Source organism: Pituophis catenifer, unplaced genomic scaffold, assembly GCF_029215685.1.
Source record: "Pituophis catenifer annectens isolate HBS135680 unplaced genomic scaffold, rPitCat1.0.hap2 SCAF_8, whole genome shotgun sequence".
Classification (NCBI taxonomy): Eukaryota; Metazoa; Chordata; class Lepidosauria; order Squamata; family Colubridae; genus Pituophis; species Pituophis catenifer.
The window spans coordinates 18,805,103-18,831,261 of record NW_027256888.1 but is presented as its reverse complement, the minus strand read 5'-3'; the positions used below and the strand labels follow the sequence as shown (position 1 = coordinate 18,831,261).

General features: G+C 35.3%; 1 protein-coding gene across 2 annotated transcripts in view; it reads left to right on the top strand.

Moving 5' to 3' along the window:
• The window catches only part of RAPGEF2 (Rap guanine nucleotide exchange factor 2), a 275,274-nt gene that overhangs the window by 222,198 nt on the left and 26,917 nt on the right, over positions 1-26,159 (top strand). The window contains exons 21-30 of one of the 2 annotated variants that reach the window (XM_070949029.1): positions 5,897-6,108; positions 6,225-6,348; positions 8,480-8,503; positions 9,539-9,762; positions 10,455-10,640; positions 12,477-12,629; positions 14,059-14,284; positions 15,641-16,200; positions 18,301-18,609; positions 19,605-19,654. In XM_070949029.1, the coding sequence (XP_070805130.1) occupies positions 5,897-6,108; positions 6,225-6,348; positions 8,480-8,503; positions 9,539-9,762; positions 10,455-10,640; positions 12,477-12,629; positions 14,059-14,284; positions 15,641-16,200; positions 18,301-18,609; positions 19,605-19,630 (2,044 nt within the window). In that variant the 3' untranslated portion in view covers positions 19,631-19,654. Of the gene's footprint in view, positions 1-5,896; positions 6,109-6,224; positions 6,349-8,479; positions 8,504-9,538; positions 9,763-10,454; positions 10,641-12,476; positions 12,630-14,058; positions 14,285-15,640; positions 16,201-18,300; positions 18,610-19,604; positions 21,549-26,159 lie in introns of those variants that run through there. The other variant, XM_070949027.1, reaches the window with a different exon arrangement.

Here is a 26,159-nt window from a genome sequence, read left to right as displayed (position 1 = left end):
CCCCTGTGAACCCCTCCACCATCTCGAAGCTAATTCGACAACTCAAATCGGGAAAAGCCCCCGGCCCTGACCTTATCCCCACTGAGGCCATTCAAGCCCATAAGGACTGGTGGACTACTGTCCTTACTGAGGTATTTAATGCGATTAATCAAACAGGCATTATCTCTAAGGTCTGGAAGGATGCCATCATCGTGCCAATTCATAAGAAAGGTTCCCTCTCCAATCCAGGCAATTTTCGAAATATCAGTTTATTGTCAGTACTGGGGAAACTATGCCCGGTTCCTCCTGTCCAGGCTGGAGTGCTGGGTTGAGGAGGCTGGTCTGCTCGGTCATGAGCAGGCGGGGTTCAGAGCAGATCATTCTACTATTGACCATGCTCTGATCCTATACCATCTAGCCTTAAAATACTCTACCCCTAGGAAAGGCCGTCTCTGTGTTGCCTTTATAGACTTAAAGGCTGCTTTGACAATATTCCCAGATATAAACTGTGGGGCAAACTCCTTTCTTGGGGCATTGATAAAAGACTTCTCTGGCTCATCTCCCAACTGCACGAGGGAACGGAGGCAAAAGTGCGCCTTACCCCCCAAGGGGACCTTTCCAACGCCATCCCTGTTAATAAGGGGGTCAGACAGGGATGTATATTGGCACCCCTTCTTTTTAACTTATATATTAGCAATTGGAGAAGGGTGTTAATGGTCCAACTGGATTATATCCATGCCCCCAGGTTAGCTGACTACAGGTGCCCGCTCCTGCTCTATGCGGACGATGCTGCTATTCTTTCATTCTCTCAGGTGGGTCTGCTTAGAGCCCTTAAAATCCTTTCCAACTATTGTTGCACCAACCAACTGTTTATCAACCATTCTAAGTCTAAGATTATGATCTTTTCAAGAAGCAGGAAAAACTATCAATGGAAGCTCGATGGCATACCAGTGGAACAGGTCCATAGATTTCAATTTTTTTTTTTTTTATTTGATTTATATGCCGCCCTTCTCCGGAGACTCAGGGCGGCTTACAATGTGCTCAGCAATAGCCTTCATCTTTTTGTATATTTTATACAAAGTCAGCTTATTGCCCCCACAACTGGGTCCTCAATTTACCTACCTTAGAAAGGATGGAAGGCTGAGTCAACCTTGAGCTTTGGCGAGATTCGAACCTGCAGTAATTGCAGGCAGCTGGTCTTAATAACCAGCTTAATAACAGGGTGCCTTAGACCACTGTACTACCAAGGCTCTTGGTAGTATTAGGCATCGGTAGAATTTAGGCATTCTTTTCCAGTCTAATGCCATGTGGCTTGCGCAGGTCAAGTCCCTCCGCACCAAGGCCAAGGCCAAGGCCATTACGCATGCCCTTCTGCAATTCTTTTACACGGAGGGAGCCCAACATATTCCCTCAATATTGAAAGCATATAGGGCAAAGGTGATAGCTGCCATTACATACGGCACCCCCCTTTGGGTTCAAACAAATATTTCCCTCCTCGAGTCAGTTCAAAGCCAGTTCTTACGCTGCCTAATGGGAGTTCCCCCCTGTGTGAGCAATGCTGCAATCCGCTTGGAACTGGGCACACCATCTCTCGCTACTGTTCTGTGGAAGTGTGCTATTGGCTACTGGCTGACCCTGTGGGTCAGACTTCCAAACTACTATTTAGGCCAGTGCTTATGGTGGGCCTGCAATATTCACACCAAACTTATGAAGATAGGTATTCCCCCTATTGAAGCCCTCATGCTTGGCCCAGATGCAGCCAAATCGCTGATATTTCAGCGATTGGATGATATTGAAAGACAACAGAATCTGGCACTTGGTGCGGGAGTATGTTCTCCGTTTTCTCTCGGTATTACTCCCCGAATGCACCCCCCCAAATATCTCTCTACGCTATCCTTTATAAAATACAGGTTGGCCTTTCTAAAGGCACGTTTTAATGTGATCCCCTCGAATGTCCTAGATAGCAGGTGCTCGGGGTGTGTGAAATCCACCCACTGTTCATGTGATGGTCGATCTCCGGAATCGTTGGCTCACATCGTATTTACATGCCCCCATTATCGGGAGGTAAGGTCAGAACTTATCTCTCCCATTTGCCAAAGATTTCCTGAATTATCTGAAAATCTTAGTCTTCGCTTCTTACTCCAAGATACTGATTCTAAGATTACATTAAAGGTAGCAAAATTCTTTGCTGCAGTTTTGGGATGTAAGAGTCGGGGGAAGGGACGGGCTGGACCCATTGACTGAGGTTAGCTTTATTGATCGCCAGCGGTTGAGTTAGCTGGTGGTTGTATAAAATGCCGATGTGTGGATTTTATGCAAATTGCAATATAGTATTTTCTACCTATGTACAATCTTAATCGACTATAGTCCATATAGATTGGAGCTAAAAATTTAAAATACATGAACTGTGAGTTTGATGGAGTGGTTTCCACCACTGATCTTGTTGCCATACTGCACTTCAGTCTGGTCATGTGCCAGCTATGTGCCTTGGATGTTTTGGTTTTTTGGTCTATGACAGCAATAAAGTATGCTGCTGCTAGAGGGTCACTACAGATTAACATGTTTTATAATAAAAAGATATTAGATAATAAGTAGAAAATAGGAGACATACACACACACACAGAGTGTATTTTTAGGAATTAGTAAATTTATATTACAAAAATACTTCATCAACCTGAAGCTATTTTAGTAGCTTTAAACAGAACAAGAGTAATGTAAAATACTAAGTTTTCTTCCCTGATTAAATAATCATTACAAGTTTTCATTATAAAAATATTTATAAGCATTCTTAAGTATCCAGAAAACGTGGTGGACCAACAAATTTCTCTTTAAAGAGTCAATGTGACATAAGTTTCATACTATAGAAGTCCTTTAAAAATCACACAATGCAAGCAATGTTTAAAACGTAGTAATTGTTACCCATGAGGGGGGAAAGTCCAATTCAATGAAGTTTTATAAAATCATTGAAAGCTTTTGAGTTTCTTAGAACTCATCATAAAGCACAATAGAGAATATGAATGTAGCCAAGTTTTAAATTTATATCTGAACCAGTTTGTATTTTTAAAAATTTTGTTACATAAAATATCAGCTTAAATTCTCTCCAGATAGCAGTGACTAGTTTCTTTTTTCCATCATACCAAAAAAAAAAGCTATTTCTCAGGTAGATATCAGTTCCTGGATCTATCCCAGATCATCAGGCTCATATTTTTTTTTTTTTTTTAATTTGATTTATATGCCGCCCTTCTCCGGAGACTCAGGGCGGCTTACAATGCTTTAAGCAATAGCCTTCATTCTTTTGTATATTTTATACAAAGTCAGCTTATTGCCCCCACAAACTGGGTCCTCATTTCACCTACCTTAGAAAGGATGGAAGGCTGAGTCAACCTTGAGCCTTGGAGAGTTTCGAACCAGCAGAAATTGCAGACAGCTGTGTTAATAACAGGGTGCACTATTTAAGTGATCGTCTACTAAAATTCAAATGTCCCTCTCACAGATACTGTTTTTGAACCAGATTTCACCTAATCTGTACTTGTACCTTTGGTTTCTCCTGCCTAGGTGTGAAACCCTCCTTTTCTCCACATTAAATTTCATGTTGTTTGATAGGGCCAATTGTTTAAGTCTGTCAAGATCTGAAAGATATGGAACAATGGTCTGAGATAATATCTTCCAACTCCTTCAGAAGGGATGTAATCCTTCTGGGATGTAATCCTTCAAATCCTGGTGATTTATATTCATCAAGATCAGTCAGTGTATAGGTATTTGAGTCCTTTATAGGTCTTGGATATGTTTCATATATTTCCAACTTTATAACTGGGATTTCCATCCTTCTCATCACTCTACTTCATTATGTTTTTTCTTTCTTCTTTCTCTTTACTCTCTATCTCCTTATATAATTAGTTATCTAGTGTTTTTTTTCTTGGAAAAAAGAAAGATTGCAAAGATTGCCCCCCTCAATTTTAGTTTAAAACCCTCTTGATAAGACGAGCCAGTTTTCCCCCCAAATATATTCTTTCCAGTTCTTGTGAGGTACAGTCGATCCCTTGCCAGTACCCCTTTATGTAGGTAATGCAGACCATGGTCTAGGAAGCTGAAGTTCTGTTGACGACACCAATTTTTAAGATAGTGGTTTATTTCTGAAATCTGAATTGGTTACCAGTTTGCTTTCAGGTCCAAATCAAGGTGTTGATTATTATCTTTAAAGCCCTATATGGCCTGAGTCCAGGGTATCTGTACAGCTGTCTCATCCCAATGGTTCTAGCCAATCCACTGCACCAGCGGAGAAAGCCCTTTTGGCTTTCTGAAAGAGTATTCAAACTTGGTTTTGCTGCTTGGCTTGGGGCCCTGAGAGGTCCATTTACCACTGGAAGTGGTTGACAGGGTAGAAAGACTTCATCCCTATGCCCCATGACTCCTTGGTTCTGGTTCTGGTTCTGGTTCTGGTTCTGGTTCTGGTTCTGGTTCTGGGTTTGTTTGTTTTTTTGCATAGTTTAATTTTTTTTTAATGTGCATGGTTTTAAATTTTAATTGTTTTGGCATTTATCTGTTTATGATATGTAAATCACCCAGAGTTGCCTTATTGGACACACGGTTGGCATATTAAATCAGTCAACCAATCAATAATCAATCAATCAATCAATCAATCAGTATTTGTTTATGTTAACCAGAAATCCCGTATTTCTTTTTTAATTCCTTGTCCATAAGACTCAGAATAATTCTAGTTTCATCATGATATCAGACTGTAATATCTTTTGCATTGTTGTATGAATTTGTATCCTTGTTCTTGCTTTTTTGCCATACATGTTAATAAGTCCACCCTTCCTTTTCACATTTCCAGTCCTTATTTGATATTTCTTTATAAATGTTAGACAATTTAGCTAATGTCATATATCATCAGTACATCATTTTGTAAAAATAATCTCTTTAATTATACACAATATATGTTTAACACTAGCTCTCCACAGTAATATGTTTTCTGGAGTTTTTTATGGTTTAAAATCAAAGTTTGAACATGGTACAGTGAATTTATACCAAGATGTCCTTCTTGTCTTTCTTGCCCCTTATTATTATTATAATTAAATATGAAAACATGCAATTTTGATCTGCTAATACCTTAATACTATTGAAAGAACTTCTGGCCTTTTTATTTGAACACACATCGTTCTAGGCTTATAATCATTCACTGAATAACCAAAGTTACAATGCAACTGGAAAAGTCTTTAAAACTGGTCCTCACACTTACGACCCTTGCAGAATCCCTGCAGTCACATGATAAACATTCAGATGCTTAACAGCCGGCATGGTATTTATGATGATTGCAGTATCCTGGCCACGTGCAACCTTCCTAGCTAGCTGATTTCTGACGAAATCAATAGAGAAAGACAGATTCGCTTAATGACTGTGTTATTTATTTAACTACCACGGTGATTTGTTTAACTATCATGACAAAAATAATAAAATAGGGCACGACTCACTTAATGACCACATTGCTTAGCAATAGTAGTTTTGGTCCCAGTTGTGGTTGTAATTGAAGACTACCTATATTTTAGCCAAATTACTGTCTATTGAAATAAAGGCTGAATGTCAAATATCAAGGCAGAGGTTCAAGCCCAGAGAGTTTTTTATAATAATAATTGTCAAATCTTTGTATTGTATTACTTTGTACTGTAGCAGCTTTATAAAATGGGAGAATATTTAGAAAAAGAGAAATACTGTATTATTTTTTCATTGTCCTTCAACTCAATACTGTTTGAAGATTTCTGCTTTTATTTAAAGATTAAATTCTTGAAAGGCTTTCTTCACTACTGTCTGATTTTCATCCATTTTTTATGTTAACTGGATTAATTTAATTCTTGCTTAACAAACTGAATATGAGTGGTGCACATGCAAATTTCAAAAATCTTTTAAAAATATTGTTTAGTGGTCTGAATTTAGCTCCGGTTGCAAGATTACGAACCACGTGGGAAAAACTTCCAAGCAAATACGAGAAATTGTTTCAAGATCTTCAGGACTTATTTGATCCATCTAGAAACATGGCAAAATACCGCAATGTCTTGAATAGTCAAAATCTACAGCCCCCCATTATTCCATTGTTCCCTGTAATAAAAAAGGATCTTACATTTCTTCATGAAGGTAAGTTAAAATTACATCAGGTACTTACCATGTGTTCAGCATTCTGAAGTGTGTCAATTGTTTTTAAACAAATGGAAACAAATAGTTTTTTTGCTAATAATTATTTTGTAATACAGGAAATGATTCCAAAGTGGAAGGTTTGGTCAATTTTGAGAAATTAAGAATGATTGCAAAAGAGATCCGCCACGTGGGCCGAATGGCTTCCGTTAATATGGATCCTGCTTTAATGTTCAGGACTCGGTGAGTATGCTGACCAACAGAAAATCAGTTAAAATATGTACTAAACAGTTTACTATATAATAAGAGTCAGGCATATTCTATTGTAATCATGCTAATTAATTATGTTAATTTACATAACTAATAAACATGTAGAATTGTAAATGACATCAAGAATTGGAAAAGAGATCGTATTATTTCTTAGATAACTGCATTTTTTTTACATAACCTTGCATTCTTGTATTTATCAATCTGAAATAAGCAATGATCTTTTTAGCATTTCTAAGTAATGTACTTGCCCTTTTGAGGTTCACATCAGACTCCTTAATCCAACATGTTCAATAAGTATTATACATAATGGTTCAACCTTTCACCATTTAGAGATTAGTATTCAGGGTTTGTCTTCCCGCTGATTTTTATCTATTCTCTCATTATGACTACTTCAGCATAAGCACTCAGATTGTTGTATTACCATGACACATTTTCTAATAATTTGGATGAAATTCTACATATGTTTATTCAGGAAAATTAGATGATTCTATTGACACAATTCAGTGCAAGCAATCTTAAGAAGTTGTAATTATTCTATATATTTGATATATTCCATGTCAAATCCTTTATCATTCTCAGTGGGTCAGATGTAGGCAAAATTCAGAAATAGTATTATAGTGAGGAAAGGAGTGGGATAAACTACCTGAGCAATTTATAGAGGAGAAAGAAGAGGAAAAATAAAAAAATAACCTCTTAAGTATTAAGAAAACATCATCAGTTGTGCTTCAAATTTAGCTCATAATATTATAATCATACTTTATGATTATGTAAAAAGAGGGCAAAGAAAGAGAAGGAAAGAAAAATAAAACAATGCAATGACATTGTGCCATCAGATTGAATCTGAAGTTTAATGTTGACTAGTTTTAACTATATCCAACTGCAGGGTTTTTTTGTTTCAAAACTACCGTATTTTTCAGAGTATAAGATGCACCTTTCCCCCCCTAAAAGAGGCTGAAAATTTGGGTGCGTCTTATACTCTGATGTAGCTTTTTCGAAGCTTTTTTTCAGCCCTAACAGGCGCTAAAAAGGCAGTAGTGAGTGAAGCGATCTTCCCAGCTTTGCCTGCTCCCTCAACTCTCCGCTGACTCTCAGCTGTTCTTTAGAAGCTTTTTTTCAGCCCTAACTAGGCGCTAGCCAAGTGAAGCTATCTTCCCGTGCTTTGCCTGCTTTTCTCATTGCTGCTTCCTCTCAGCTGTGCCTTAGAAGCTGTTTTTTATCCCCAGGCAGGGGATAACAACCAGCAAACTAATGTGCTGAAGCTGACCAGACAAAGGACACTAGCCAAATATACCTAGTAGGCAGATTTTTTTTTCCTATTTTCCTCCCCAAAAACTAAGCTGTGTCTTATACTCTGGTGCATCTTATACTCTGAAAAATACGGTACTTTTGAATTCTTGGATTTATCAACTATCATGATGAACCATGATTGATCAAAATGCAACTACTACAGTATATACTGTGTATGAGTTTTAAAGTAATTTAAGAAAAGAATACTCACTCATTGGTATCATAAAGATGACTGTCCATGCAGGGTCACTTTTTTGTGTTCTAAGCAAGAAAGGAGAACAGATAATGTAAGATTCTTAATTAGTGACAATAAAAGACTGTCAAATTGCAGTGTACAATTAGTCACTATCTTATTTACCTTTTTAACAAGCCAGATGAGTAGGGGACGAAATAGTGCTGTACAACATAAATCTCTTCCACTTGATTCAATGAAAGCCTTTCATATTATTAGTGGTATCTTGCCCAGAAAGGCAAGGAAATGTAAACTACTTGTTAAATAGAAATCCCAAAATTTATTTTCCAATGAAAAACTGTCCCAGAATTTTGAATCAGGTTTTATTGCTTTGTTGTATGGGCAGTTGGTGTTTGTTCTGTAGGGAGGTCAAAGCACATTCAGAACCAGCATGGCCCTATTGGCCCCAATCCAATGTCAAAGATATATAATTGTTAATTGTTCTGAAAAAGTGCCTGAGAGAAGGCTATTCTGAGATGTCTGTTACAGCTTGTCCTGGAGTCTGACCCTTTTCTTCTGAGCTTATAATCTTTCTCTGTCTCTTTCTTAAATCCATGCTTCAATATTCATGGCTCTCACTTGCAGGAAGAAGAAATGGAGGAGTCTGGGGTAAGTGGCTGGAGAGAACAATACAGGCAGCCATTCCTTTCTTGAACATCTGCATTGTACTTTTCTTGCTTCTCTTTAATTTTCTGATGCCTTAGCACTTTTTCCTTTTTGATAACACTTTTTTACTTACATCAGATTTAATCCTAGTGCTTCTTTTGCTTGAGGTCATAAATATAAGAGCTGTGAAATTTTACAAGTCATGAGACACTTTGGTTGGATTTAGCAGTCCCATTTAATGGGATTTATGTTCCAAAATTGGGTTGTGTGATGGTGGTTCAGTTATATCAAAAATAAATTTAAATGTGTCTCAGAAATTAGGAGCACTATCCAAATTTGTGTGAATTACATTTTAAATACAGTGCTTTTTACAGCTCAACTAACTAAATTATCTTTCTACAAATCAGTCTTCATTCAAACCAAACTTCATTTTTGCTGTTAACTACTTAGATATAAGTCTCCCATACAAAAAAACATCCAAACCTGCATGTTGTTTCCTTATTAACTAATAAGAGTCTTTATTATATAACAAGATATTCATTTCAACTGGAGAAAATAAAAGAGAGAGATTTGTTACAGTATTTGCAACAAATTAAATGTTTTAATAAATATACTTCCAAATATACATTTTTTTAAAAAGTATTTGACATTAACCTTCAGTGAAATTTGATCTCTATTTACTCACTAGTGATATTTTTATGCATGAGCCCATTTTATTTACTAGTACTGCTTTTGAAATAGATTATTGTGAAGAATTAGTACGGATCATTTCCCAATGATGTAGAATTTCATTATTTTTTATTTTGGGCAGAGTAGGTATTATGGATATATTTTAATGAATATATGCACAGACTTATAACTAAAATGTGATTTTAAAATTCTTGATTTTTAGCCTTTATTTTAATTGTATGACTTACCTGACTGAGGCATGTGAGCTTTGACCATAGATTGACTTCATGCAGAACTTTGCATGTTTATAGTTCTTTAAAGGATTTAGCGATGAGCTCAATTTCAGACTTATCATCTTCTTTACCCTAGATCTCTTAGCCAAGGCAGTACAAACACAGCAGTACTTGATGTTGCACAAACAGGTGGACACAAAAAACGGGTGCGTCGCAGCTCATTTCTTAATGCCAAAAAGCTATATGAAGATGCCCAGATGGCTCGAAAAGTCAAACAGTATCTCTCTAACCTAGACTTGGAAATGGATGAAGAAAGTCTCCAGGCATTGTCCTTGCAGTGTGAACCAGCCAGCAATACATGTAAGTATTGTTTTTTGCTCTATTACTATCCCAAAATGACAGGGATGAAATAAATTTAAAATCAAAATTACAGTATCCTGAATCATGTTCCTCTGTACTCTAATAGCTATTGGGGTACAGATAAACTGCACCCAAGTCAACTTATATTAATAGTAGTTTTATTTGGCATTAAGTTCAGGCCTGGCTATTCATAAACATTTGGGTTTTATTTATTAAAATACTTCATTTTTTATAATTTTTTTAGTTTCTTAATTGAATCTAATCTTTCCTATTGTATATAAGTTTACGGAAGGTTACAAATAATAAATAAATGGAAATAAATGGAAATATTTTTTTTTTGCCATGTAAGTAAGAAAAGTTTTTATGATTAGGCTGTTTGCATTAGCAAACTGGTTACTTATACCAATGTAGATTGTACTTACACATTCTTACACTTTTCTTTTTAATATCTTATGTTTTCATGCCTTAAACTATATAAATAGTTTTATTACTCTTTATTATGATGTCATATTATTTTTAATGACATTGCCTTTCAGTTGAATAAGGAATATTTTAGAATTGAGAACAGATTATATTTTATTTTTTTAAATAGATATTAATACCATTTGTCATTAGACTCAATTTAAAATTCAAAGATTCTAACATAATCAATTATCATCTTAATCTATGTCATGCTATGTTTTTTGCTTAAGTACCCAAAACTCCAGGAGACAAACGGTCTGGAAAAGCTGAAACGTCCCCAGTTACACATCGATCAGGGATGCAGCAGAAGACTCAGCAACAACAACAGTCCAAAGCAAACCAGGTTTTACAGGTTCCTGCTGTATCACTTTATCCTTCTCGTAAGAAAGTACCAGTAAAAGATCTCCCACCCTTTGGTAAGTTCTACAAAGAATTTTGTTTTGGAGGAAAACAAATTCTCACAAAAAAATTAAATAAAAATATATACAATTGTTATTAAGAATTTTGCTAATAATAGTAAAATCTAATACAAGCTAAACTTAAAGAAAATAGAGAGAAGGGAAAAGAATAGTGAAAAAGAAAAAAGAGAAGAAAAAAAAGAAGACCACAGTAAAGAAAAAGTGTATAAAGAAGTGATTTCAAATCTTCATCACAAGCATAAACATATTTAGTAAGTTTTCGCCTTTTAATGTTACAAATATTTTTGCTTCATTCCATATCCCATCTCTTATCTATGAGAGATTCATAAATAGTAGCAGCTTTTCAGTCCTCGTGTCAGCAGAAAGTCCATAAAGGGTAACCAGAATGAACAACATATTTTATTTTAACTTTGATCAAATAAACCAACTTTATATTCCTCCCATTTAATTCTAACCATCTCAGTCTATTTCATTCAAATATTGTTATAGCATTTTATTTTATTTTTATTTCTTCTTCGTCCCATCACACAGAAATATTCAAAGTTTTAACAAGTCTCTTTTTTTTAAGCTAGTAGGAAAATATTATTCAGGTCACTTTCTTGGTTTGTCATTTGTATTTCCATTTTAAAATTCAGCCAATTTTTTTTGTAGATCCAATAAAATGTATTTTTCCAAATTAATCTCTTGGACTGTGAGTTTTAAATCTACTTTCAATACTATCTCTACCTTGTCAGATAAAGTTTGTTCTGCATCTCACATTTCTTCAATGACATCTTTTGGACATAGTCTGTCCATAAAAGTAGACCATTACTGTCATCGCTGATATTATGACTATTATTTTCTGATTCCATTTTTCCAAAAAAAATAAATAAATTAAGCATTTTTATAGTTAGAACATTTTGCACCATCTTGCAAGCTTTCATCTTTCTAAAATCTTTAATCCCCTCAAGGACCCAGTTTTTGTAAACATAATAATCTTTATGCATGTTATGTCTTGTAACAACCAAAACAGGATCTATTTCCCACAAGAAGCTGTTCATATTTTATAATTAATTCCAAAATTTTATTGTAAATGATTCACTATTCCAATTTTATCTGGACCCTTAATCTTTTTATAATTTTCTAGGATCAAAATCTTATTTAGCTTTTTGATGTTTCTTTCAGATTCTTTAATTTTTTTTAAGTGTATGATTAAAACTTTTTGTTCATGATTAAAAGCAGCCTCACCCAGCATTTTTAAACTTGTCACTTCAAAGGTTTCTAATAGTAGCTGATGAGCAATTTCCAAAAGTGATTAGAAAGCAAGGTTTTTGACTTAATGTCTTTTAAGTCTCCACTGTGGTTGAGAGCAAGATGATTAATTGCATCATCTCCTGGTGCTCAAGCTGGTGGAAAAATGCAATCCCACAGTCTCTTCTCTTCATGAGGAACAACCATCCAGAGCATATGTGAATAATATCTTATCGTCTCTTTATCTGGAGAGTGAATTGATTATTATTTGCATGTATTTTATTCAAGCTTACTTTTTTTACTATGATGAACTGTACATATCAGTTGTTTCTTCTGAATCATAATAATTTATGAATTGGCATGAGTTGACATTAGCAAGAGTGTCATACACTTTGAGATTTGGGAGTCATTCTTCCGTTTCTCTATATTGCGTAATTTCCTGGCAGGGTGGTGAAGATAAACGTAAATGGGTAATGAGCTTTATGAATGGTGAGTTAAAATGTAATTAATGTTGCATTTGAAAGGTCCATGAGGTGCCTTAATATGCACATACTCAGGAAAGTGTATATATATCTGAAGTTTGTTTTCTTTTTTCCCTTTAAGGCATAAACTCCCCACAAGCTTTAAAGAAAATTCTTTCACTCTCTGAAGAAGGAAGTTTGGACCGCCACAAGAAGCAAGCAGAAGACACAATTTCAAATGCTTCTTCACAATTATCTTCTCCTCCCACCTCACCCCAGAGCTCTCCAAGAAAATGTATATTAATTATATTTTTAATTTTTTAAAAAATATTTTAATATATTAAAATATATTAAAATTTATTATAAAATATTTTTTATAATAATATACAATAAAATATATTAATATTTTAAAATTCTCACATGCTCTCTTCTCTAATCATAGTTAGCTATAGTAACAGTTAACAAGCCATAATCATTAGTGCCAAAAATATAATACGTTGCCAAAAATCCAGTAAACCATATTTTATAATGAAGAGACATTTGCTTCCATTATAAATTATATGTTATGTCATAAAGTCTCTTAAGGGAATAATTTTCTCTGTGTTCTTAAATTTATATTAAAATATATGCAAGAATGTGTATAGATTTATAGGCAATATTGAATGCTTCTTTGTCTCAAAAAAACACTGCTAACTGCTTTATGCGCTCTCTTTACATTCAGTTGACTGAAAAAATTAGAAAAAAAAGCTGATTCATCTGAACAGACTTAGAAGAGTTTAATTAACTCAGCCACAGCCAACTTTTTATAGTCATATCATAATCTCATAATCTCTATAACTTTATTTCTGGTTTTGTTTTTTTCATCAGAAAAGTCAGGTTTTTTTACTTTTATTTGGCTGGGAAAATAGGTTTCTCTGTCGTGACCCATATGCTGCAGAGAAGCCTTTCCTTGGAAATTTGATAAGCCCAGACACCAGAGGGCTTCTGAAGCAACAATACAAAGCAATTACAAAGAACTTTTAAAAACTTCATTATGAAATAATGAATCTTCTAAATATTTTTTCTTTATTTCTTGCTTTGTCTTTATGGTAGCTAAATGGTAGTTATTTTTAATTATCATTTCTTCCTGTTCCATTGACATTCATTCATTCATTCATTCATTCATTCATTCATTTATTTAGGCATGCATGCATGCTGTGGATGAGTTATGTTCCTTTTTGTGTGCTGCCAAGAATTATAATTATGGAGAAGTATGGAAATTTAATGTCATAGGATTGCCTTCATTTTCAGGCATAGTATCTCCATATGTGGAGATAAATTCTTTCAAAAAGCATATCAGTAAGTTCAAGGAAAGTGAATAACTACTGCACATTTTTATTTTTGTATTATTAAGGATAGAATAGCCAGACATGTTTATTCTGTCAGAACTGAATAAAAAGTGCAAGTATAGTTGTCTATTGTGAAGGAATCATGCCAAAGACTGAAAAAGAACAGATTGTGCGAAGTAGGGTATCAAACTGATAAAAAAGATACATTTATCAAAAGAATACATTGCATATTATTCTTCCTCCTTTTCAAACTCAGGATCTTGGAAATGAGATGTTATCAATATTCCATTATACTTTATTTGTTTTTGGAATAAGAAGACATTTGAATTTGTTTTGTTCATTTTTTATAAAAATTGTGGAAAGTTTTATTAAGTAATTAAACTATTCTTCCTGCAGGTTACATGCTGGCTCCTAGTGGCACAGTGGATAACTTTTCCGACTCTGGTCACAGTGAAATTTCTTCTCGATCTAGCATTGTCAGCAATTCTTCTTTTGACTCCATGTCAGGGTCTCTACAAGATGAAAGAAGACAGAGACACTCAGTCAGCATTGTTGAGACTAATCTTGGAGTGGGCAGGATTGAAAGACGAGCCATGGTTGAACCGGATCAGTACAGTTTAGGGTATGATGTTCATTTCTTATATTTATTTAAGTTTTCCATGTGATTTTTATTTATTTATTTCACTCTTTGAATCAGGTTTTGAATACATATGTTGCTATAAAACTTCAACAATTTTGCCTGTTGATGACTTAGAAACTATATGAAATATAAGACTAAACTGTAGGATTTATAAAATTAAACCAATAAGATCTGTAATAAAGATCAAATGTCAGGCATGAACAACCAAACCCAGATATGTGGAGTTCAAACTTGCTAATTTATTGTTTTATGCCTATTTCACAGGAATATCCCCAGCCAGCAGTTTTTGCCTGGTGAAGATTAGATAAGGCTCAAATGTGTGGGGGTGGGGGGGTCAGACCTTGCCCTCTTGTGTTTACTTAATTAGTCCAGACTAATTCTACTCCTGAGCCCTCCTCTCTGCTATACTTTTAGATTCAATATCTAAAAAAATCTTTCAAAGCAGATCAGCATATAAATATAGATAGGTCCTTTAGGCAATGGTTGAAGCAGCTGCCTTTTCCTGGGGTCATAAAACCTAAAAACTGTGTATGTGTATGTGTGTATGTCTACCAATGCATCTATTTATCTGTGTATCACCATACTACGTATGTTTCTAAGCCTGATCTGTTCTTTTGCTAGATCTGAATATCTTATTTATTTCATTTATATTCTTATTCTCTGAAAGAAAAAAAATAGAAAAAATATATGTTGAAAACCCAAACTTATCTTACTCGAAATAGAACTGATTATGATAGATTTAGTTGCAAGTATTTGGACATTACAGTACAAATAGTCTTCAACCTATGACCACAATTGAGCCCCAAATTTCCCTTGCTAATCAAGGCAATTGTTCAGTGAATTTTGCCCCATTTTATGGCCATTTTTGCCAGGGTGTTTAAGTGAATCAGTTCAATTGTTAAGTGAATCATACATTCATTAAGTGTTCCCCCGTTGACTTTGCTTGTCAGAAGCCATCTGGCAAGGTTACAATGATCACAAGACCCTAGGACAGTGCAACTATCATAAATACATGCCAATCGCCAAGTACCCGAATTTTGATCATGTGACCCTGGGGATGCTGCAATGCTGCAAAACTATCATAAAAGTCATATTTTTCACTACTGTTATAAAACTGAATGTTCACTAAATGAATAGTTGTAAGTTGAGGACTACCTGAATCTGTAATGATTAAAATGCTTTGTATAATTGCAGAATATAAGTAAGGGAGGAATAACTTTTTAAGGTATTCAGGGGAACAAAAGGTATAAAATTTGTTTTCTAGTCTACCAGTCACTATTGGTTACATCATTGGGTTATGTTATAGTGACTAATTATTTCATTGCTATGCACTTTTAGCTCCTATGCAGCCCTGTCAGAAAACAGAGGGTTCTATGCTGCAGCAACCATGCTTTCTTCTCCCAGTACGGAGGAACTATCCCAGGATCAGGGAGATCGAGCATCACTTGATGCAGCAGATAGTGGCCGAGGCAGTTGGACTTCTTGCTCAAGTGGTTCCCATGACAACATACAGACAATACAACATCAGCGAAGTTGGGAAACTCTGCCTTTTGGACATGTTCATTTCGATAATTCAGGCGATGGGGCAGGACTGTGGGCCTCAGGCAGTCACATGGACCCATTGATGTTCTCCGATCAAGGCACAAAGTATGGCAGGCAGAGTCAAGGTAGGGAGGGCCTTGATCAAGCACAGTCCAGAGCAAGCTGGGCATCCTCCACAGGATACTGGGGAGAGGACTCTGAAGGTGATACAGGTACCATAAAACGGAAGGGTGGGAAAGATGTATCAATTGAAGCTGAATCCAGTAGCATAACGTCTATAACAACAGAGGATTCAAAGCCGGTTCCTATGCCAGCTCATATAGCTATGCCAACAAGTAATACAAAGGGTCTTATTGGTAAGTTTAATTTTGTTTTCCACAAAATATCCTACGTATTTATTATGAATTAATTTTATAGATATTTTTCTTTAGACTTTTTAAAAATGTAGCCAGAGGTTAACCTTTGTCTCGTAATTTCTTTTTTTCCATGAAACCATTTACACTGTGAAAAGTAATGCTTTCTGTTGCAGATACTGCTTTTGTCATTGTCATCATAATCATCATGTTGCTAAAGCCAAATTAATAAGTTCATTTGCACAAAGCAATACACACAATACACACTTATAAAGACTATGTGTGTAAATATTAAGAGTTATGGAAAAAATGAATTTCCTATGCACAGTTGCTGCTTCCCACCCAATCTATTTTAGCCTATAGCTTCTGCCTAAGCCCACTTACATCATCAGTTTCCCCCAACTCTGAAAGTCATTCTGGCTGAACATTACAGCAGTTGAGGTCCAAAACTTATGGAAATGACCAGAATGTAGAATGCTGTCATAAACAAGTCAAAGCAAATTACTGATCATATATCTTAGCATCATAATGGTTTAGTAATTACACAGCATCCAGAGTTGTCGTAGTGACCCAGTTAAATCAAAGTAGTTGAGAACAGGAAGCATTAATCTCATTCTGAGTAGACTGACTTTCACTTGACTGTGTGGACATATAATGAAACCAAATCAGCTTTTGGCTGACTGGGATATTTGGAATTTGGAAACCCTATTTCTCATAAAATGACCGGGGGGGGGGGGGAATAGGGGGCTTTCTCTTTAACAAAATATCAAGTTACTAAGCACCCACAATGTTTCCTTGTAAATTTTGTCCTTTTTCTGACAATTGGGCTGACTTGCAAATGAACCAGTTTATTGCCTAAGAAAGATTATGGTCTTAGCAACAGAAATGATGCTAGAAGTCCTTTGCAATGTGCCAGCTCCCCCTACACACACACACACACACACACACACACACACACACACACACACATTTTTTTATGTTAAAAAAATTAGAGTGAGTGGGGAGACTGGAATGTGCCAAAGCAGAACCTACAATGAGGTCCAATGCCTTCTTTGCTAACTTTGTCTGTATTGATTGATTTTTCATTTCCCCCTCTTCACAAAAGGACTTAGGTTGTCTTTTAGCTTATCCAGATACCAATTCAATTTGCATTCTATGACAATTCAAATATTTATTACTTTTACTTTGTTCATCTTGAAGAAATTGTTTTTGGAAAAAAACCATTTCAAATGTTTAGTGAATTGAAAGATAAACAAAAACAATTATTTTATTGGAAGAGTACTTCGAATTATATACTTCATTTGTTTTAATATTATTAATGATTTTATTGAATTATGCTGAAAAAATTAAGGAAAACATGAATCTTGTTATGAGGAGGGAAATATATAAATATTTAAAACCATATACTTTGCAAATTGGTTTAGTATTATTTGCCTTTTGCTAAACAATTAAATTCTAATGATATATTACACTTTATTACATAGAACCCATGTAGTGTACTATATTTTTATAGTACTATATTTTTATAGTACTAAAGTCGTAAAACATCTTTTCCAGATGTCACCATTCCTTTGTGAATTTCCTTTATGAGTGCTTTCTAAAATGTTTTTAAATCTCCACTTCTGGTCAATTGCTTTTCTGTCTTCTCTGTAGTGTTCTTAAAGTGTTTCTATTTGTGTCTTATAAATAAGACATACACATTAAAATAATGTCTAAACTGTGTAGATAGATACACTTGCATAGTTAAGCCAAATTAAACATTTGTGTATGATATTTACTTCATAGAAAAGTTTTAAACCCATGATCAGCTCCCCATGAGAATCAATAAAATTGAAAACATAACTGCCTTTTGACTGGCTTATGTAATCAAGTTCATGTAAACATCATATCACATTTTGAAAATAAAAAGATTAGGGCATTAGAGGAGATGGTTCATATCCACAAAAGACTGGCAGTGGATTTTTTTTAATGCTTCGTCGTTATGATGCATATGATGGTTTGCAAGATATTGCAGATAACTTAATATAAAGTCAATATCGGTATGTATTATGAATTACACAAATACTTTTAAATGATTGCTAATAGTGTATTATTTTACTGCAGCTCGAAAAGAGGGTCGTTATCGTGAACCACCACCAACCCCTCCGGGTTATGTAGGAATACCTATTGATTTTGCAGAAGGAATTTCTCATCCAGCCCGAAAACCTCCAGATTACAACGTAGCACTTCAGAGGTCTAGGATGGTGGCACGGTCTAATGAATCCCCTGGGACTTCAGCTTCACCTTCACAGCAGCAATCACAGGGTCATTCCTCTATCAGGCCTGTTAACAAACCTCAGTGGCATAAACCAAACGAGTCAGACCCACATCTTGCTCATTATCAGTCTCAAGGGTTTTCCACAGAGGAGGATGGTAAACATCTTATCACATTTTGAAAATCATAAAAGGATAATTTCACAAAGGGTATTAGAAGGGATGGTGCAAATCTACAAAAAAAATGTCTCAGGCTCTGACATTAAAATTTCTCAGTTTGTTGCCTGAATATGTTTATGAAGGAAAAGATCATTTAACTGTTTGGCAAATATACTAGGATTCTCCCAAGCCTTTGTAAAAGGCTGAAAGCTCATACCACATGTTGATAATTATTTTAATGTGGTGTATTGGTTGAAAAAGAGCTTCTCTGAACAGATGTTGAAGACATTTTTAAATACACTGTTTTCTATACCAAGATATTTAAAGCAAAGCTGAAGAAATTGTGGCCTTTTTGATTTTGCTCCACGATAATAGCTGGGTATGGTCAAATTCGAGTAAAACCCCTCAGGCCAATTATAAAGGTGTACTTCGATTGTAATATATAATTCAGGATTATAATGAAATAGAACCAAATTTAAGAATACCAAATGCCAGTTTGGTGTAGCAGTTAAAGGCTCTGGGCTGAAATCAAGAAATTCTGAGTTCTAGTCCTGCCTTAGACATGAGGCCAGCAAGGAAGGTTTGGGCCAATCACTCTGTTTCAGGACTAGGAAGAAGGCAATGGCAATGGCAATGGCAATGGCAATGGCAATGGCAATGGCAAATCACTTCTGAAAACTATTGCTAAGAAAAATGCATGTATTCACTAGAAGACAAGACTGACGAAAAGAGTATGTGACAAACATAACTTTAAAAACTTCTAAGCAGAATGCCAAATTGCCTGTCAAGTTTAATTAATTGATATGTTAAAATTAACATGTAGTATCTTAGTGGAGAGGAAATAAAGAAAACATAGTCCCCCAAAATTCAGTGTTTAAGGAAGATAAAGTATGAAGACAGAATATATATATATAAATATATATATATATATTTGTGAGGTATTAAGTTTTAAGTATGTCTATCTTTATTTCCCTCCTGTCATGTTGTGTTTGCAGAAGATGAACAAGTCTCTGCCGTCTAAGAATTGGAGCTTTCGGGATTACAAGTAAGCCAACTTTAAGGAGAGCACAAGATGACATCCCTAATATAGGAGCCTTGGAACATTAATTAAAGGATGGTGGACCTGTGCCTCCTTCCCTGCCTTAAAGCAGCATGGGCTTCTTCTCCCCTTCTCCCCTTGCATGTGAAATACTGTGAAGAAATTGCCCTGGCACTTTTCAAACTGTGTTGCTTGAAATGCGCAGTGCAGCACTCTCTCAGCTATCACTGTCGCTGTCTACTACATCACACAGTATCATTCCAAATTCCTAGATCAACTCATAACTCTGGCTGCACTCTCCCATGCCTGGAAGCATTTTAAATTCTTTTTCTTATCTTAATCATGATCCTAGCACTTCACTTGATTGTGATGAAGAGATCAACTAGTGGACAAATGCATTTGGCCTTTATTAAGAAAGAAATGTATTGAAATCCTTCAAGTACACAGTGCTTGTTTCTTGTTTACAATGCCTTTGTTGCTACTCTATATATATATTGTATTTGGAGAAGGATAAAAGGTTACACCTGCATTAACTACAGTATTATTTTGTATTATTTAAGAAAGTTTGCTAGCCTGGACTACTTTTTTTTGTTTAAAGCGATGATGTGGTTAGCTAAAAATGCCACGGTTTATAGGAAGGATTCAGCCTTTCAAGCTTCGTTTTTAGTGTTCCACTCAAAGCAGAGTTGATTAATTTCAGAATTGCTGGTTTTGTTGCTTTGCATCTCTAATGATGTGGTTCTATTGACTCTTGCAAATAATCTGTGAAGAAAGTTAGTGTCCTTTTCCTGTGCCTTAAGGAATACAGGATGGTGAGTAAAAATATTTGTCCTCAATTGTCAAATGGCAATATCATCTTTTGCTGAAAATACTTACATGATTTTTTCCATCCTCCTCCTTGTACTAAGTAATGGGCTTTTGTCAGACAGAAATAATCAGGGTAATGTATTAAGGCAATTCAGCACACACTGCAACCAGTGCCAACCCTTAATACTAATCTCAAATTGTGTTGCTATTGGCTTAGCATTAGAAAATAGTGAACCTTTTGAAGAAAGTAGGTGTTGCTCAGCAAGCTTTTGCAGTGAACAATTATTCACAATTGTCTTTTACAGAACATTGCATATATAGAGGAGGCCAGCGGGTATCAATCACCTGCTTACAGCTGCTATGAACCTTTTAGTGTTGGAAATGAAACTACATCCCCTTTCTATTTTCTGTTGTTATTTTTGGTTTTGCACAGACTCCAGAAAAGTGAAGGCTGCCAATCCGAGTAGTACTCAAATGTGAGGAACTGCTGTTCTTGGGTTTTTGTTTTTTCATTAAATTCAGCTGATCATATTGATCAGTAGATAAAAGTAAATAGTATCAACTTATAAAGATCAATTTACAGTGGTTTTTCACTGTATTGAATAATGTCAGTGCTTTATTTAATCTCTTTCTCCTATAATCATAGCTTTTCTCTATTTGCTTATATATCATATTGTCAATTATGCATTTGTAATTTTACATGTAATATGCATTTGCCAGTTTCATTATATAGGCTATGGACCTCATGTGCATATAGCAAAACAGAACAAACCTAGCTGTCTCACAAGTTGCACAAATGTTATATAGGAATTAAGTAATTGTAGACCATAGAACTGCTAATCTCAGTTCACTCTGTGATGTCAAGTGCAGAATGTACGATTTACTGGTGATTTCCTCATACTTTTGATACTACTTGTACCTGTATGTCTTTTAGAAAGACATTGGTGGAGTCTGTATCCCTTTTGTATTTTTAATACAATAATTGTACATATTGGTTATATATTTTTGTTGAAAATGGTAGAAATGTACTATGTTTATGCTTCTATCCAGTTTGTATGAAGCTGGAATATAAATAAATATAATGTTAATGATGTCTGATTTGTTTTGTGCTGATTTGCTTGGAAGAAGGCCGATTATGTGCAATATTCATATATTTGGGAGAGAACCATACAATTTTAGTCGCAGAAATTATTTGAGGAACTTTTAAGACATAAATCAAGATCCAGAAGTAGTAATATTATGGTAAAAATCATGCACACATTTTCATCCAAAATATACAGCAAGATATAAAATACAATATCTCATTTTAAATTGGTTGTTCAGTTCCTGTCTCAACCAATGGATCAACGCTCTGTTCATCTGAAAAAAGAAGAGCAGATCCTGCATTTGCAGGAAGAATACTAGGAAGAAAAAAATATATATTTTAACCCAATTTATTTTATGAAATATTTTATGCACGTGATAAATTACATTACAAGATTAGATTTATGAAATAATTATGAAGAGTTAAGAATTTTAGAAGATTACCTTTAAACATACAACCTGTTTTATTGATAACATAATCTACATTTTATTGCTGTCTCTGTTCCCTGAAATCAAGGTCTGGATTTATTAGGCTTGATGATCTATGGGTAGTCCTGTACTGTATAAACGTAAACAGTGATTAAGTGTATCCTTGTTTTATAACAAAGCAATTTGAAACAAATTTATCTCCAGTATTAAATGGTCATGTAACTTTTTTTTAATGAAGATTGGGTTGTTAGCTTTTGAAACACATTTTAGCATATTGAATATAACAAAAAACAAATCACTCTGCAATATACTATAAAAATCACTTTCTGGTACAGATAATATGCTACATTATTTTCTCTGTTGTTAGACGTGGATAATTTCATTTTGTTAAGGGTGACTGGATACACACAGCAATATTATATAAAAGATGGACAAAGATGAAAGTCACAGAAGAAATGATTCAATAATTGTTGAATAATACATTGAGTATGAGGTGATTTACATTTAAATATTTTATGAATATGCTTAAAAGTATTAAAACATTTCACACAGTATATATATGGAGATTGTCAGTCATCCAAGTCATGGTTGTCCCAAAGGTGCTTTTTCAGGAGGCAGCTAGATTTTGATTTTTCCTACAAAGTCCTAAAAACAAAGTCCAGTTGTCTTTTGGAAAAACACCTTTGGTTTCACACAGTATTTAAGTATAAATCTCCAAAATTAAACATGGTGTCTTATTCAGATAATAGTATAATTTTAAATAAATAAATGCTGTTTCTGTATGTACTGTATTTATCCAAGAGAACACCCAGAATTTATGGTAATCTTCAAAAACAAGACAAATTAAAACAAAGAAAAATACATTTCATCAGAAATGGCCCTCTCAGAGAAGGCGTTCTCCTGGATGCACGGCTGTCTTTGAAAGATCATATGATAGCCGTGGCCAGGGGAACTTTTTATCAGGTTCGCCTGATACGCCAGTTGCGTCCCTTTCTGGACTGGGATGCCCTGCGCACGGTCACTCATGCCCTCGTCACATCCCGTCTGGACTACTGTAACGCTCTCTACATGGGGCTCTCCTTGAAGAGTGCTCGGAGGCTCCAACTGGTTCAGAATGCGGCCGCGCGGGTGATTATGGGGGAGACTCGGCGCACCCATGTAACACCTCTCCTGCACGAGCTGCACTGGCTCCCGGTGGTCTTCCGGGTGCAATTCAAGGTGTTGGTCACCACCTTTAAAGCACTCCATGGCTTAGGACTGGGGCATATATGAGACCGCCTTCTGCCACCGACAGCCTCCCACCGGCCAATACGCTCCCACAGAGAGGGGCTCCTCAGGGTGCCGTCGGCCAAACAATGCCGACTGGCGACACCAGGGGGAGAGCCTTCTCTGTGGGGGCACCAGTCGTCTGGAATGAGCTGCCCCTATAGGTTCGTATGATCCCCGACCTGCATACCTTTCGCCACGCCCTGAAGACCCTTTTGTTCCAACAAGCCGGGCTGGCCTAATATGAATTTTATAATGGGTGTATGTTAGTTTTTAATTTGTGGGCCAAATTTTTATATATTCGATTTTAAATTGTTTTTAAATTTTGTAAATCTATATGTGTTTTAATATGGCTGTACACCGCCCTGAGTCCTTCATGAGAAGGGCGGTATAGAAATCCAATAAACATAACATAACATAACATAACATAACATAACATAACATAACATAACATAACATAACATAACATAACATAACATAAATGGTCAAAAGTCAGACAGCAAAGACATCCTTTGTCAAGTCCAACTGGTGAGGTAATGTTCCATCCATGCTTTCGTAATTGCTGAAATCACCCTTCATGTGAACAGGACTAAACTCTGTGCTCTTCGTGTTTAGAAAGTTATAATCTACAATAGGGCAGCAGTGACTTGTGAGTACAGAGACATTGTAACAGACAAAAGATCAAAGATCAGTCATAAATCCTTTTTCAGCAAAAACGATAACTTTGAACAGTTGCTGAACAAGCAGTCAGTAAATGAGGATTATCTGTATAGATAACATCCACCCATTTTTAAAAGTAAGAAAAGTGTGTTCCATGAATTGCTTGAGATCCAAACTCATCTTTTCCCCCTTTTGAGCATTTTTGTAACTGCAGTCTTAAACTTTGTACATCCCTCAACCTAATTCTAAAAATATTTTGACATTAATATTTTCTTGATATGTGAGAAAGTAAAGAGAAAATCAAGTTTCAATATAAGAGTGATGTTTTTAAAAGTATAGATTTCTTTAGTCTATACTTTTCATAGCATGCACCTTTAGCCTTATCCAACCCTGGGTTGCAATAACAATCTATAGAGAGTATGTTCGGGCCTATTATTTGTACAATTTTTTTTTTTTTTGGCATCCCAGAATTTTATTTTCTCTGAGGTAATGCAAAATATCACATTCTGCGACTCGCTTTTTTACTAAAAGATCAAGACAGCTGTATATGTTTTGTGCAAAGTATTTTATAAGATGCCCTTAGTAGTTTTCATAGGAAATGGCCAAAGCCATCCTGTAACAACTGTTCCATTTCAAAATGATTTCAATATTTTGCAGATGGCTCAGATCCAATCTAAAACATCTTACATTACAGAAAGTTGCTACCTATCAATGAAAACCATATATAGTTCAGCCAAGTGTTCTAATTACTGCAAGGCAACTTTATGAGTGTCTGTTGTTAAATCTAAAAAAAGTTGGCTTTCATTGTTTTTGTCCCTCTGCTGTAGCATTCCATATATTTATATTTGACAGAATGCCCCCAAATACATTTCTGATACCAATGGATTCTTTTTTACTAGCTTCCCAAAATAAGAAATATTAGAAATATGGTGAAAAAAGTTCATTAAAATAATCTTTAATTCACTTTTTAAAATATAGGAGACTGAGCTTGTCAACAATTGATGCAAAACTCTAGAAACCTGTCCCTGTATTAATTCTCTTTAATCTCCTTCTCCAGGTATTTCAAAATCAATCACTTTGCTTAAAGGAGAAAATTATCTATGTTGGAAAAGCTGTCCATGCTGTTCAAAGATGGGCAGTCCAAGGTGAAATCATTTGAAGAATTCTATATAGCACTGTAGAGTGTCTTCAATATAATAGTCTGTTTCTTTTTGCTATCCCTGCTTTCACAAATTTGTCTTGTGTACCAATTGTGAACATTCCTAAACTGGGAGACCTTGTTCATGGGAATTTATACCTCAGCCACTTCCTATGTGGATTCCAGTAACTTGCTCTACATCAGTGGTTCTCAACCTGTGGGTCGCGACCCCTTTGGGGGTCGAACGACCCTTTCACAGGGGTCGCCTAAGACTATCGGAAAACACATATTTTCAATGGTTTTAGGAATAATTTTATGTTTTTTTTTAATTTGATTTATATGCCGCCCTTCTCCGGAGACTCAGGGCGGTTTACAATGCGTTAAGCCGCTCTGAGCAATTGTGGTTGGGGGTCACCACAACATGAGGAACTGTATTAAAGGGTCACGGCATTAGGAAGGTTGAGAACCACTCCTCTACATGGAACTGCCCTTTTAAAATACTTGGAAGCTGCAACTGGTCCTGAATGCACAGATGTGAGGAGGTTTTTGGCATTTCTCATTATATCCATAAAGGACCACTTTCCCATGAGCTGCACTGGGTCCCAGTAAGCATCTAGCTGTGGTTCAAGCTGCTGGTTATCATCTACCAAGTGTTCCTAGATACTGTGGGAATCAAAGTAATATGGAAAAATAGTAGTTGTTGGAAAATGGGAGTTAACTTGCCCTGATTGAGCAAGTGAATATATTGCAACTTATATGTGAATTGTAAAAGTAGCTTTTGAATGGCCTTAATAGCTGAGAAGACATTTAGTGTACCTTAGTGACATAATTTCTACCACAAGTAGTCTCAATATAGTACTACTGGCTTTAAATAATTTGTTGGATTAGTTTAATGCTTTATACCTAAAGCATTTCTATTTTAAGGTAAGCAAAATTCTACTGTACACAGAAAAAAAATAGTAAAACAAGGAAATTCAAGACATGAGGTTAGACATAGAAAAGGAAATATAACTAAAACTAGAGTATGTCAGTGCTATTCACTAGTTGCTCCATATCTTTCTAATTTTAAATACTATTCTTGCTTCTATGCTTTCATTACGTCCATATACCACTTCATATATTATCATT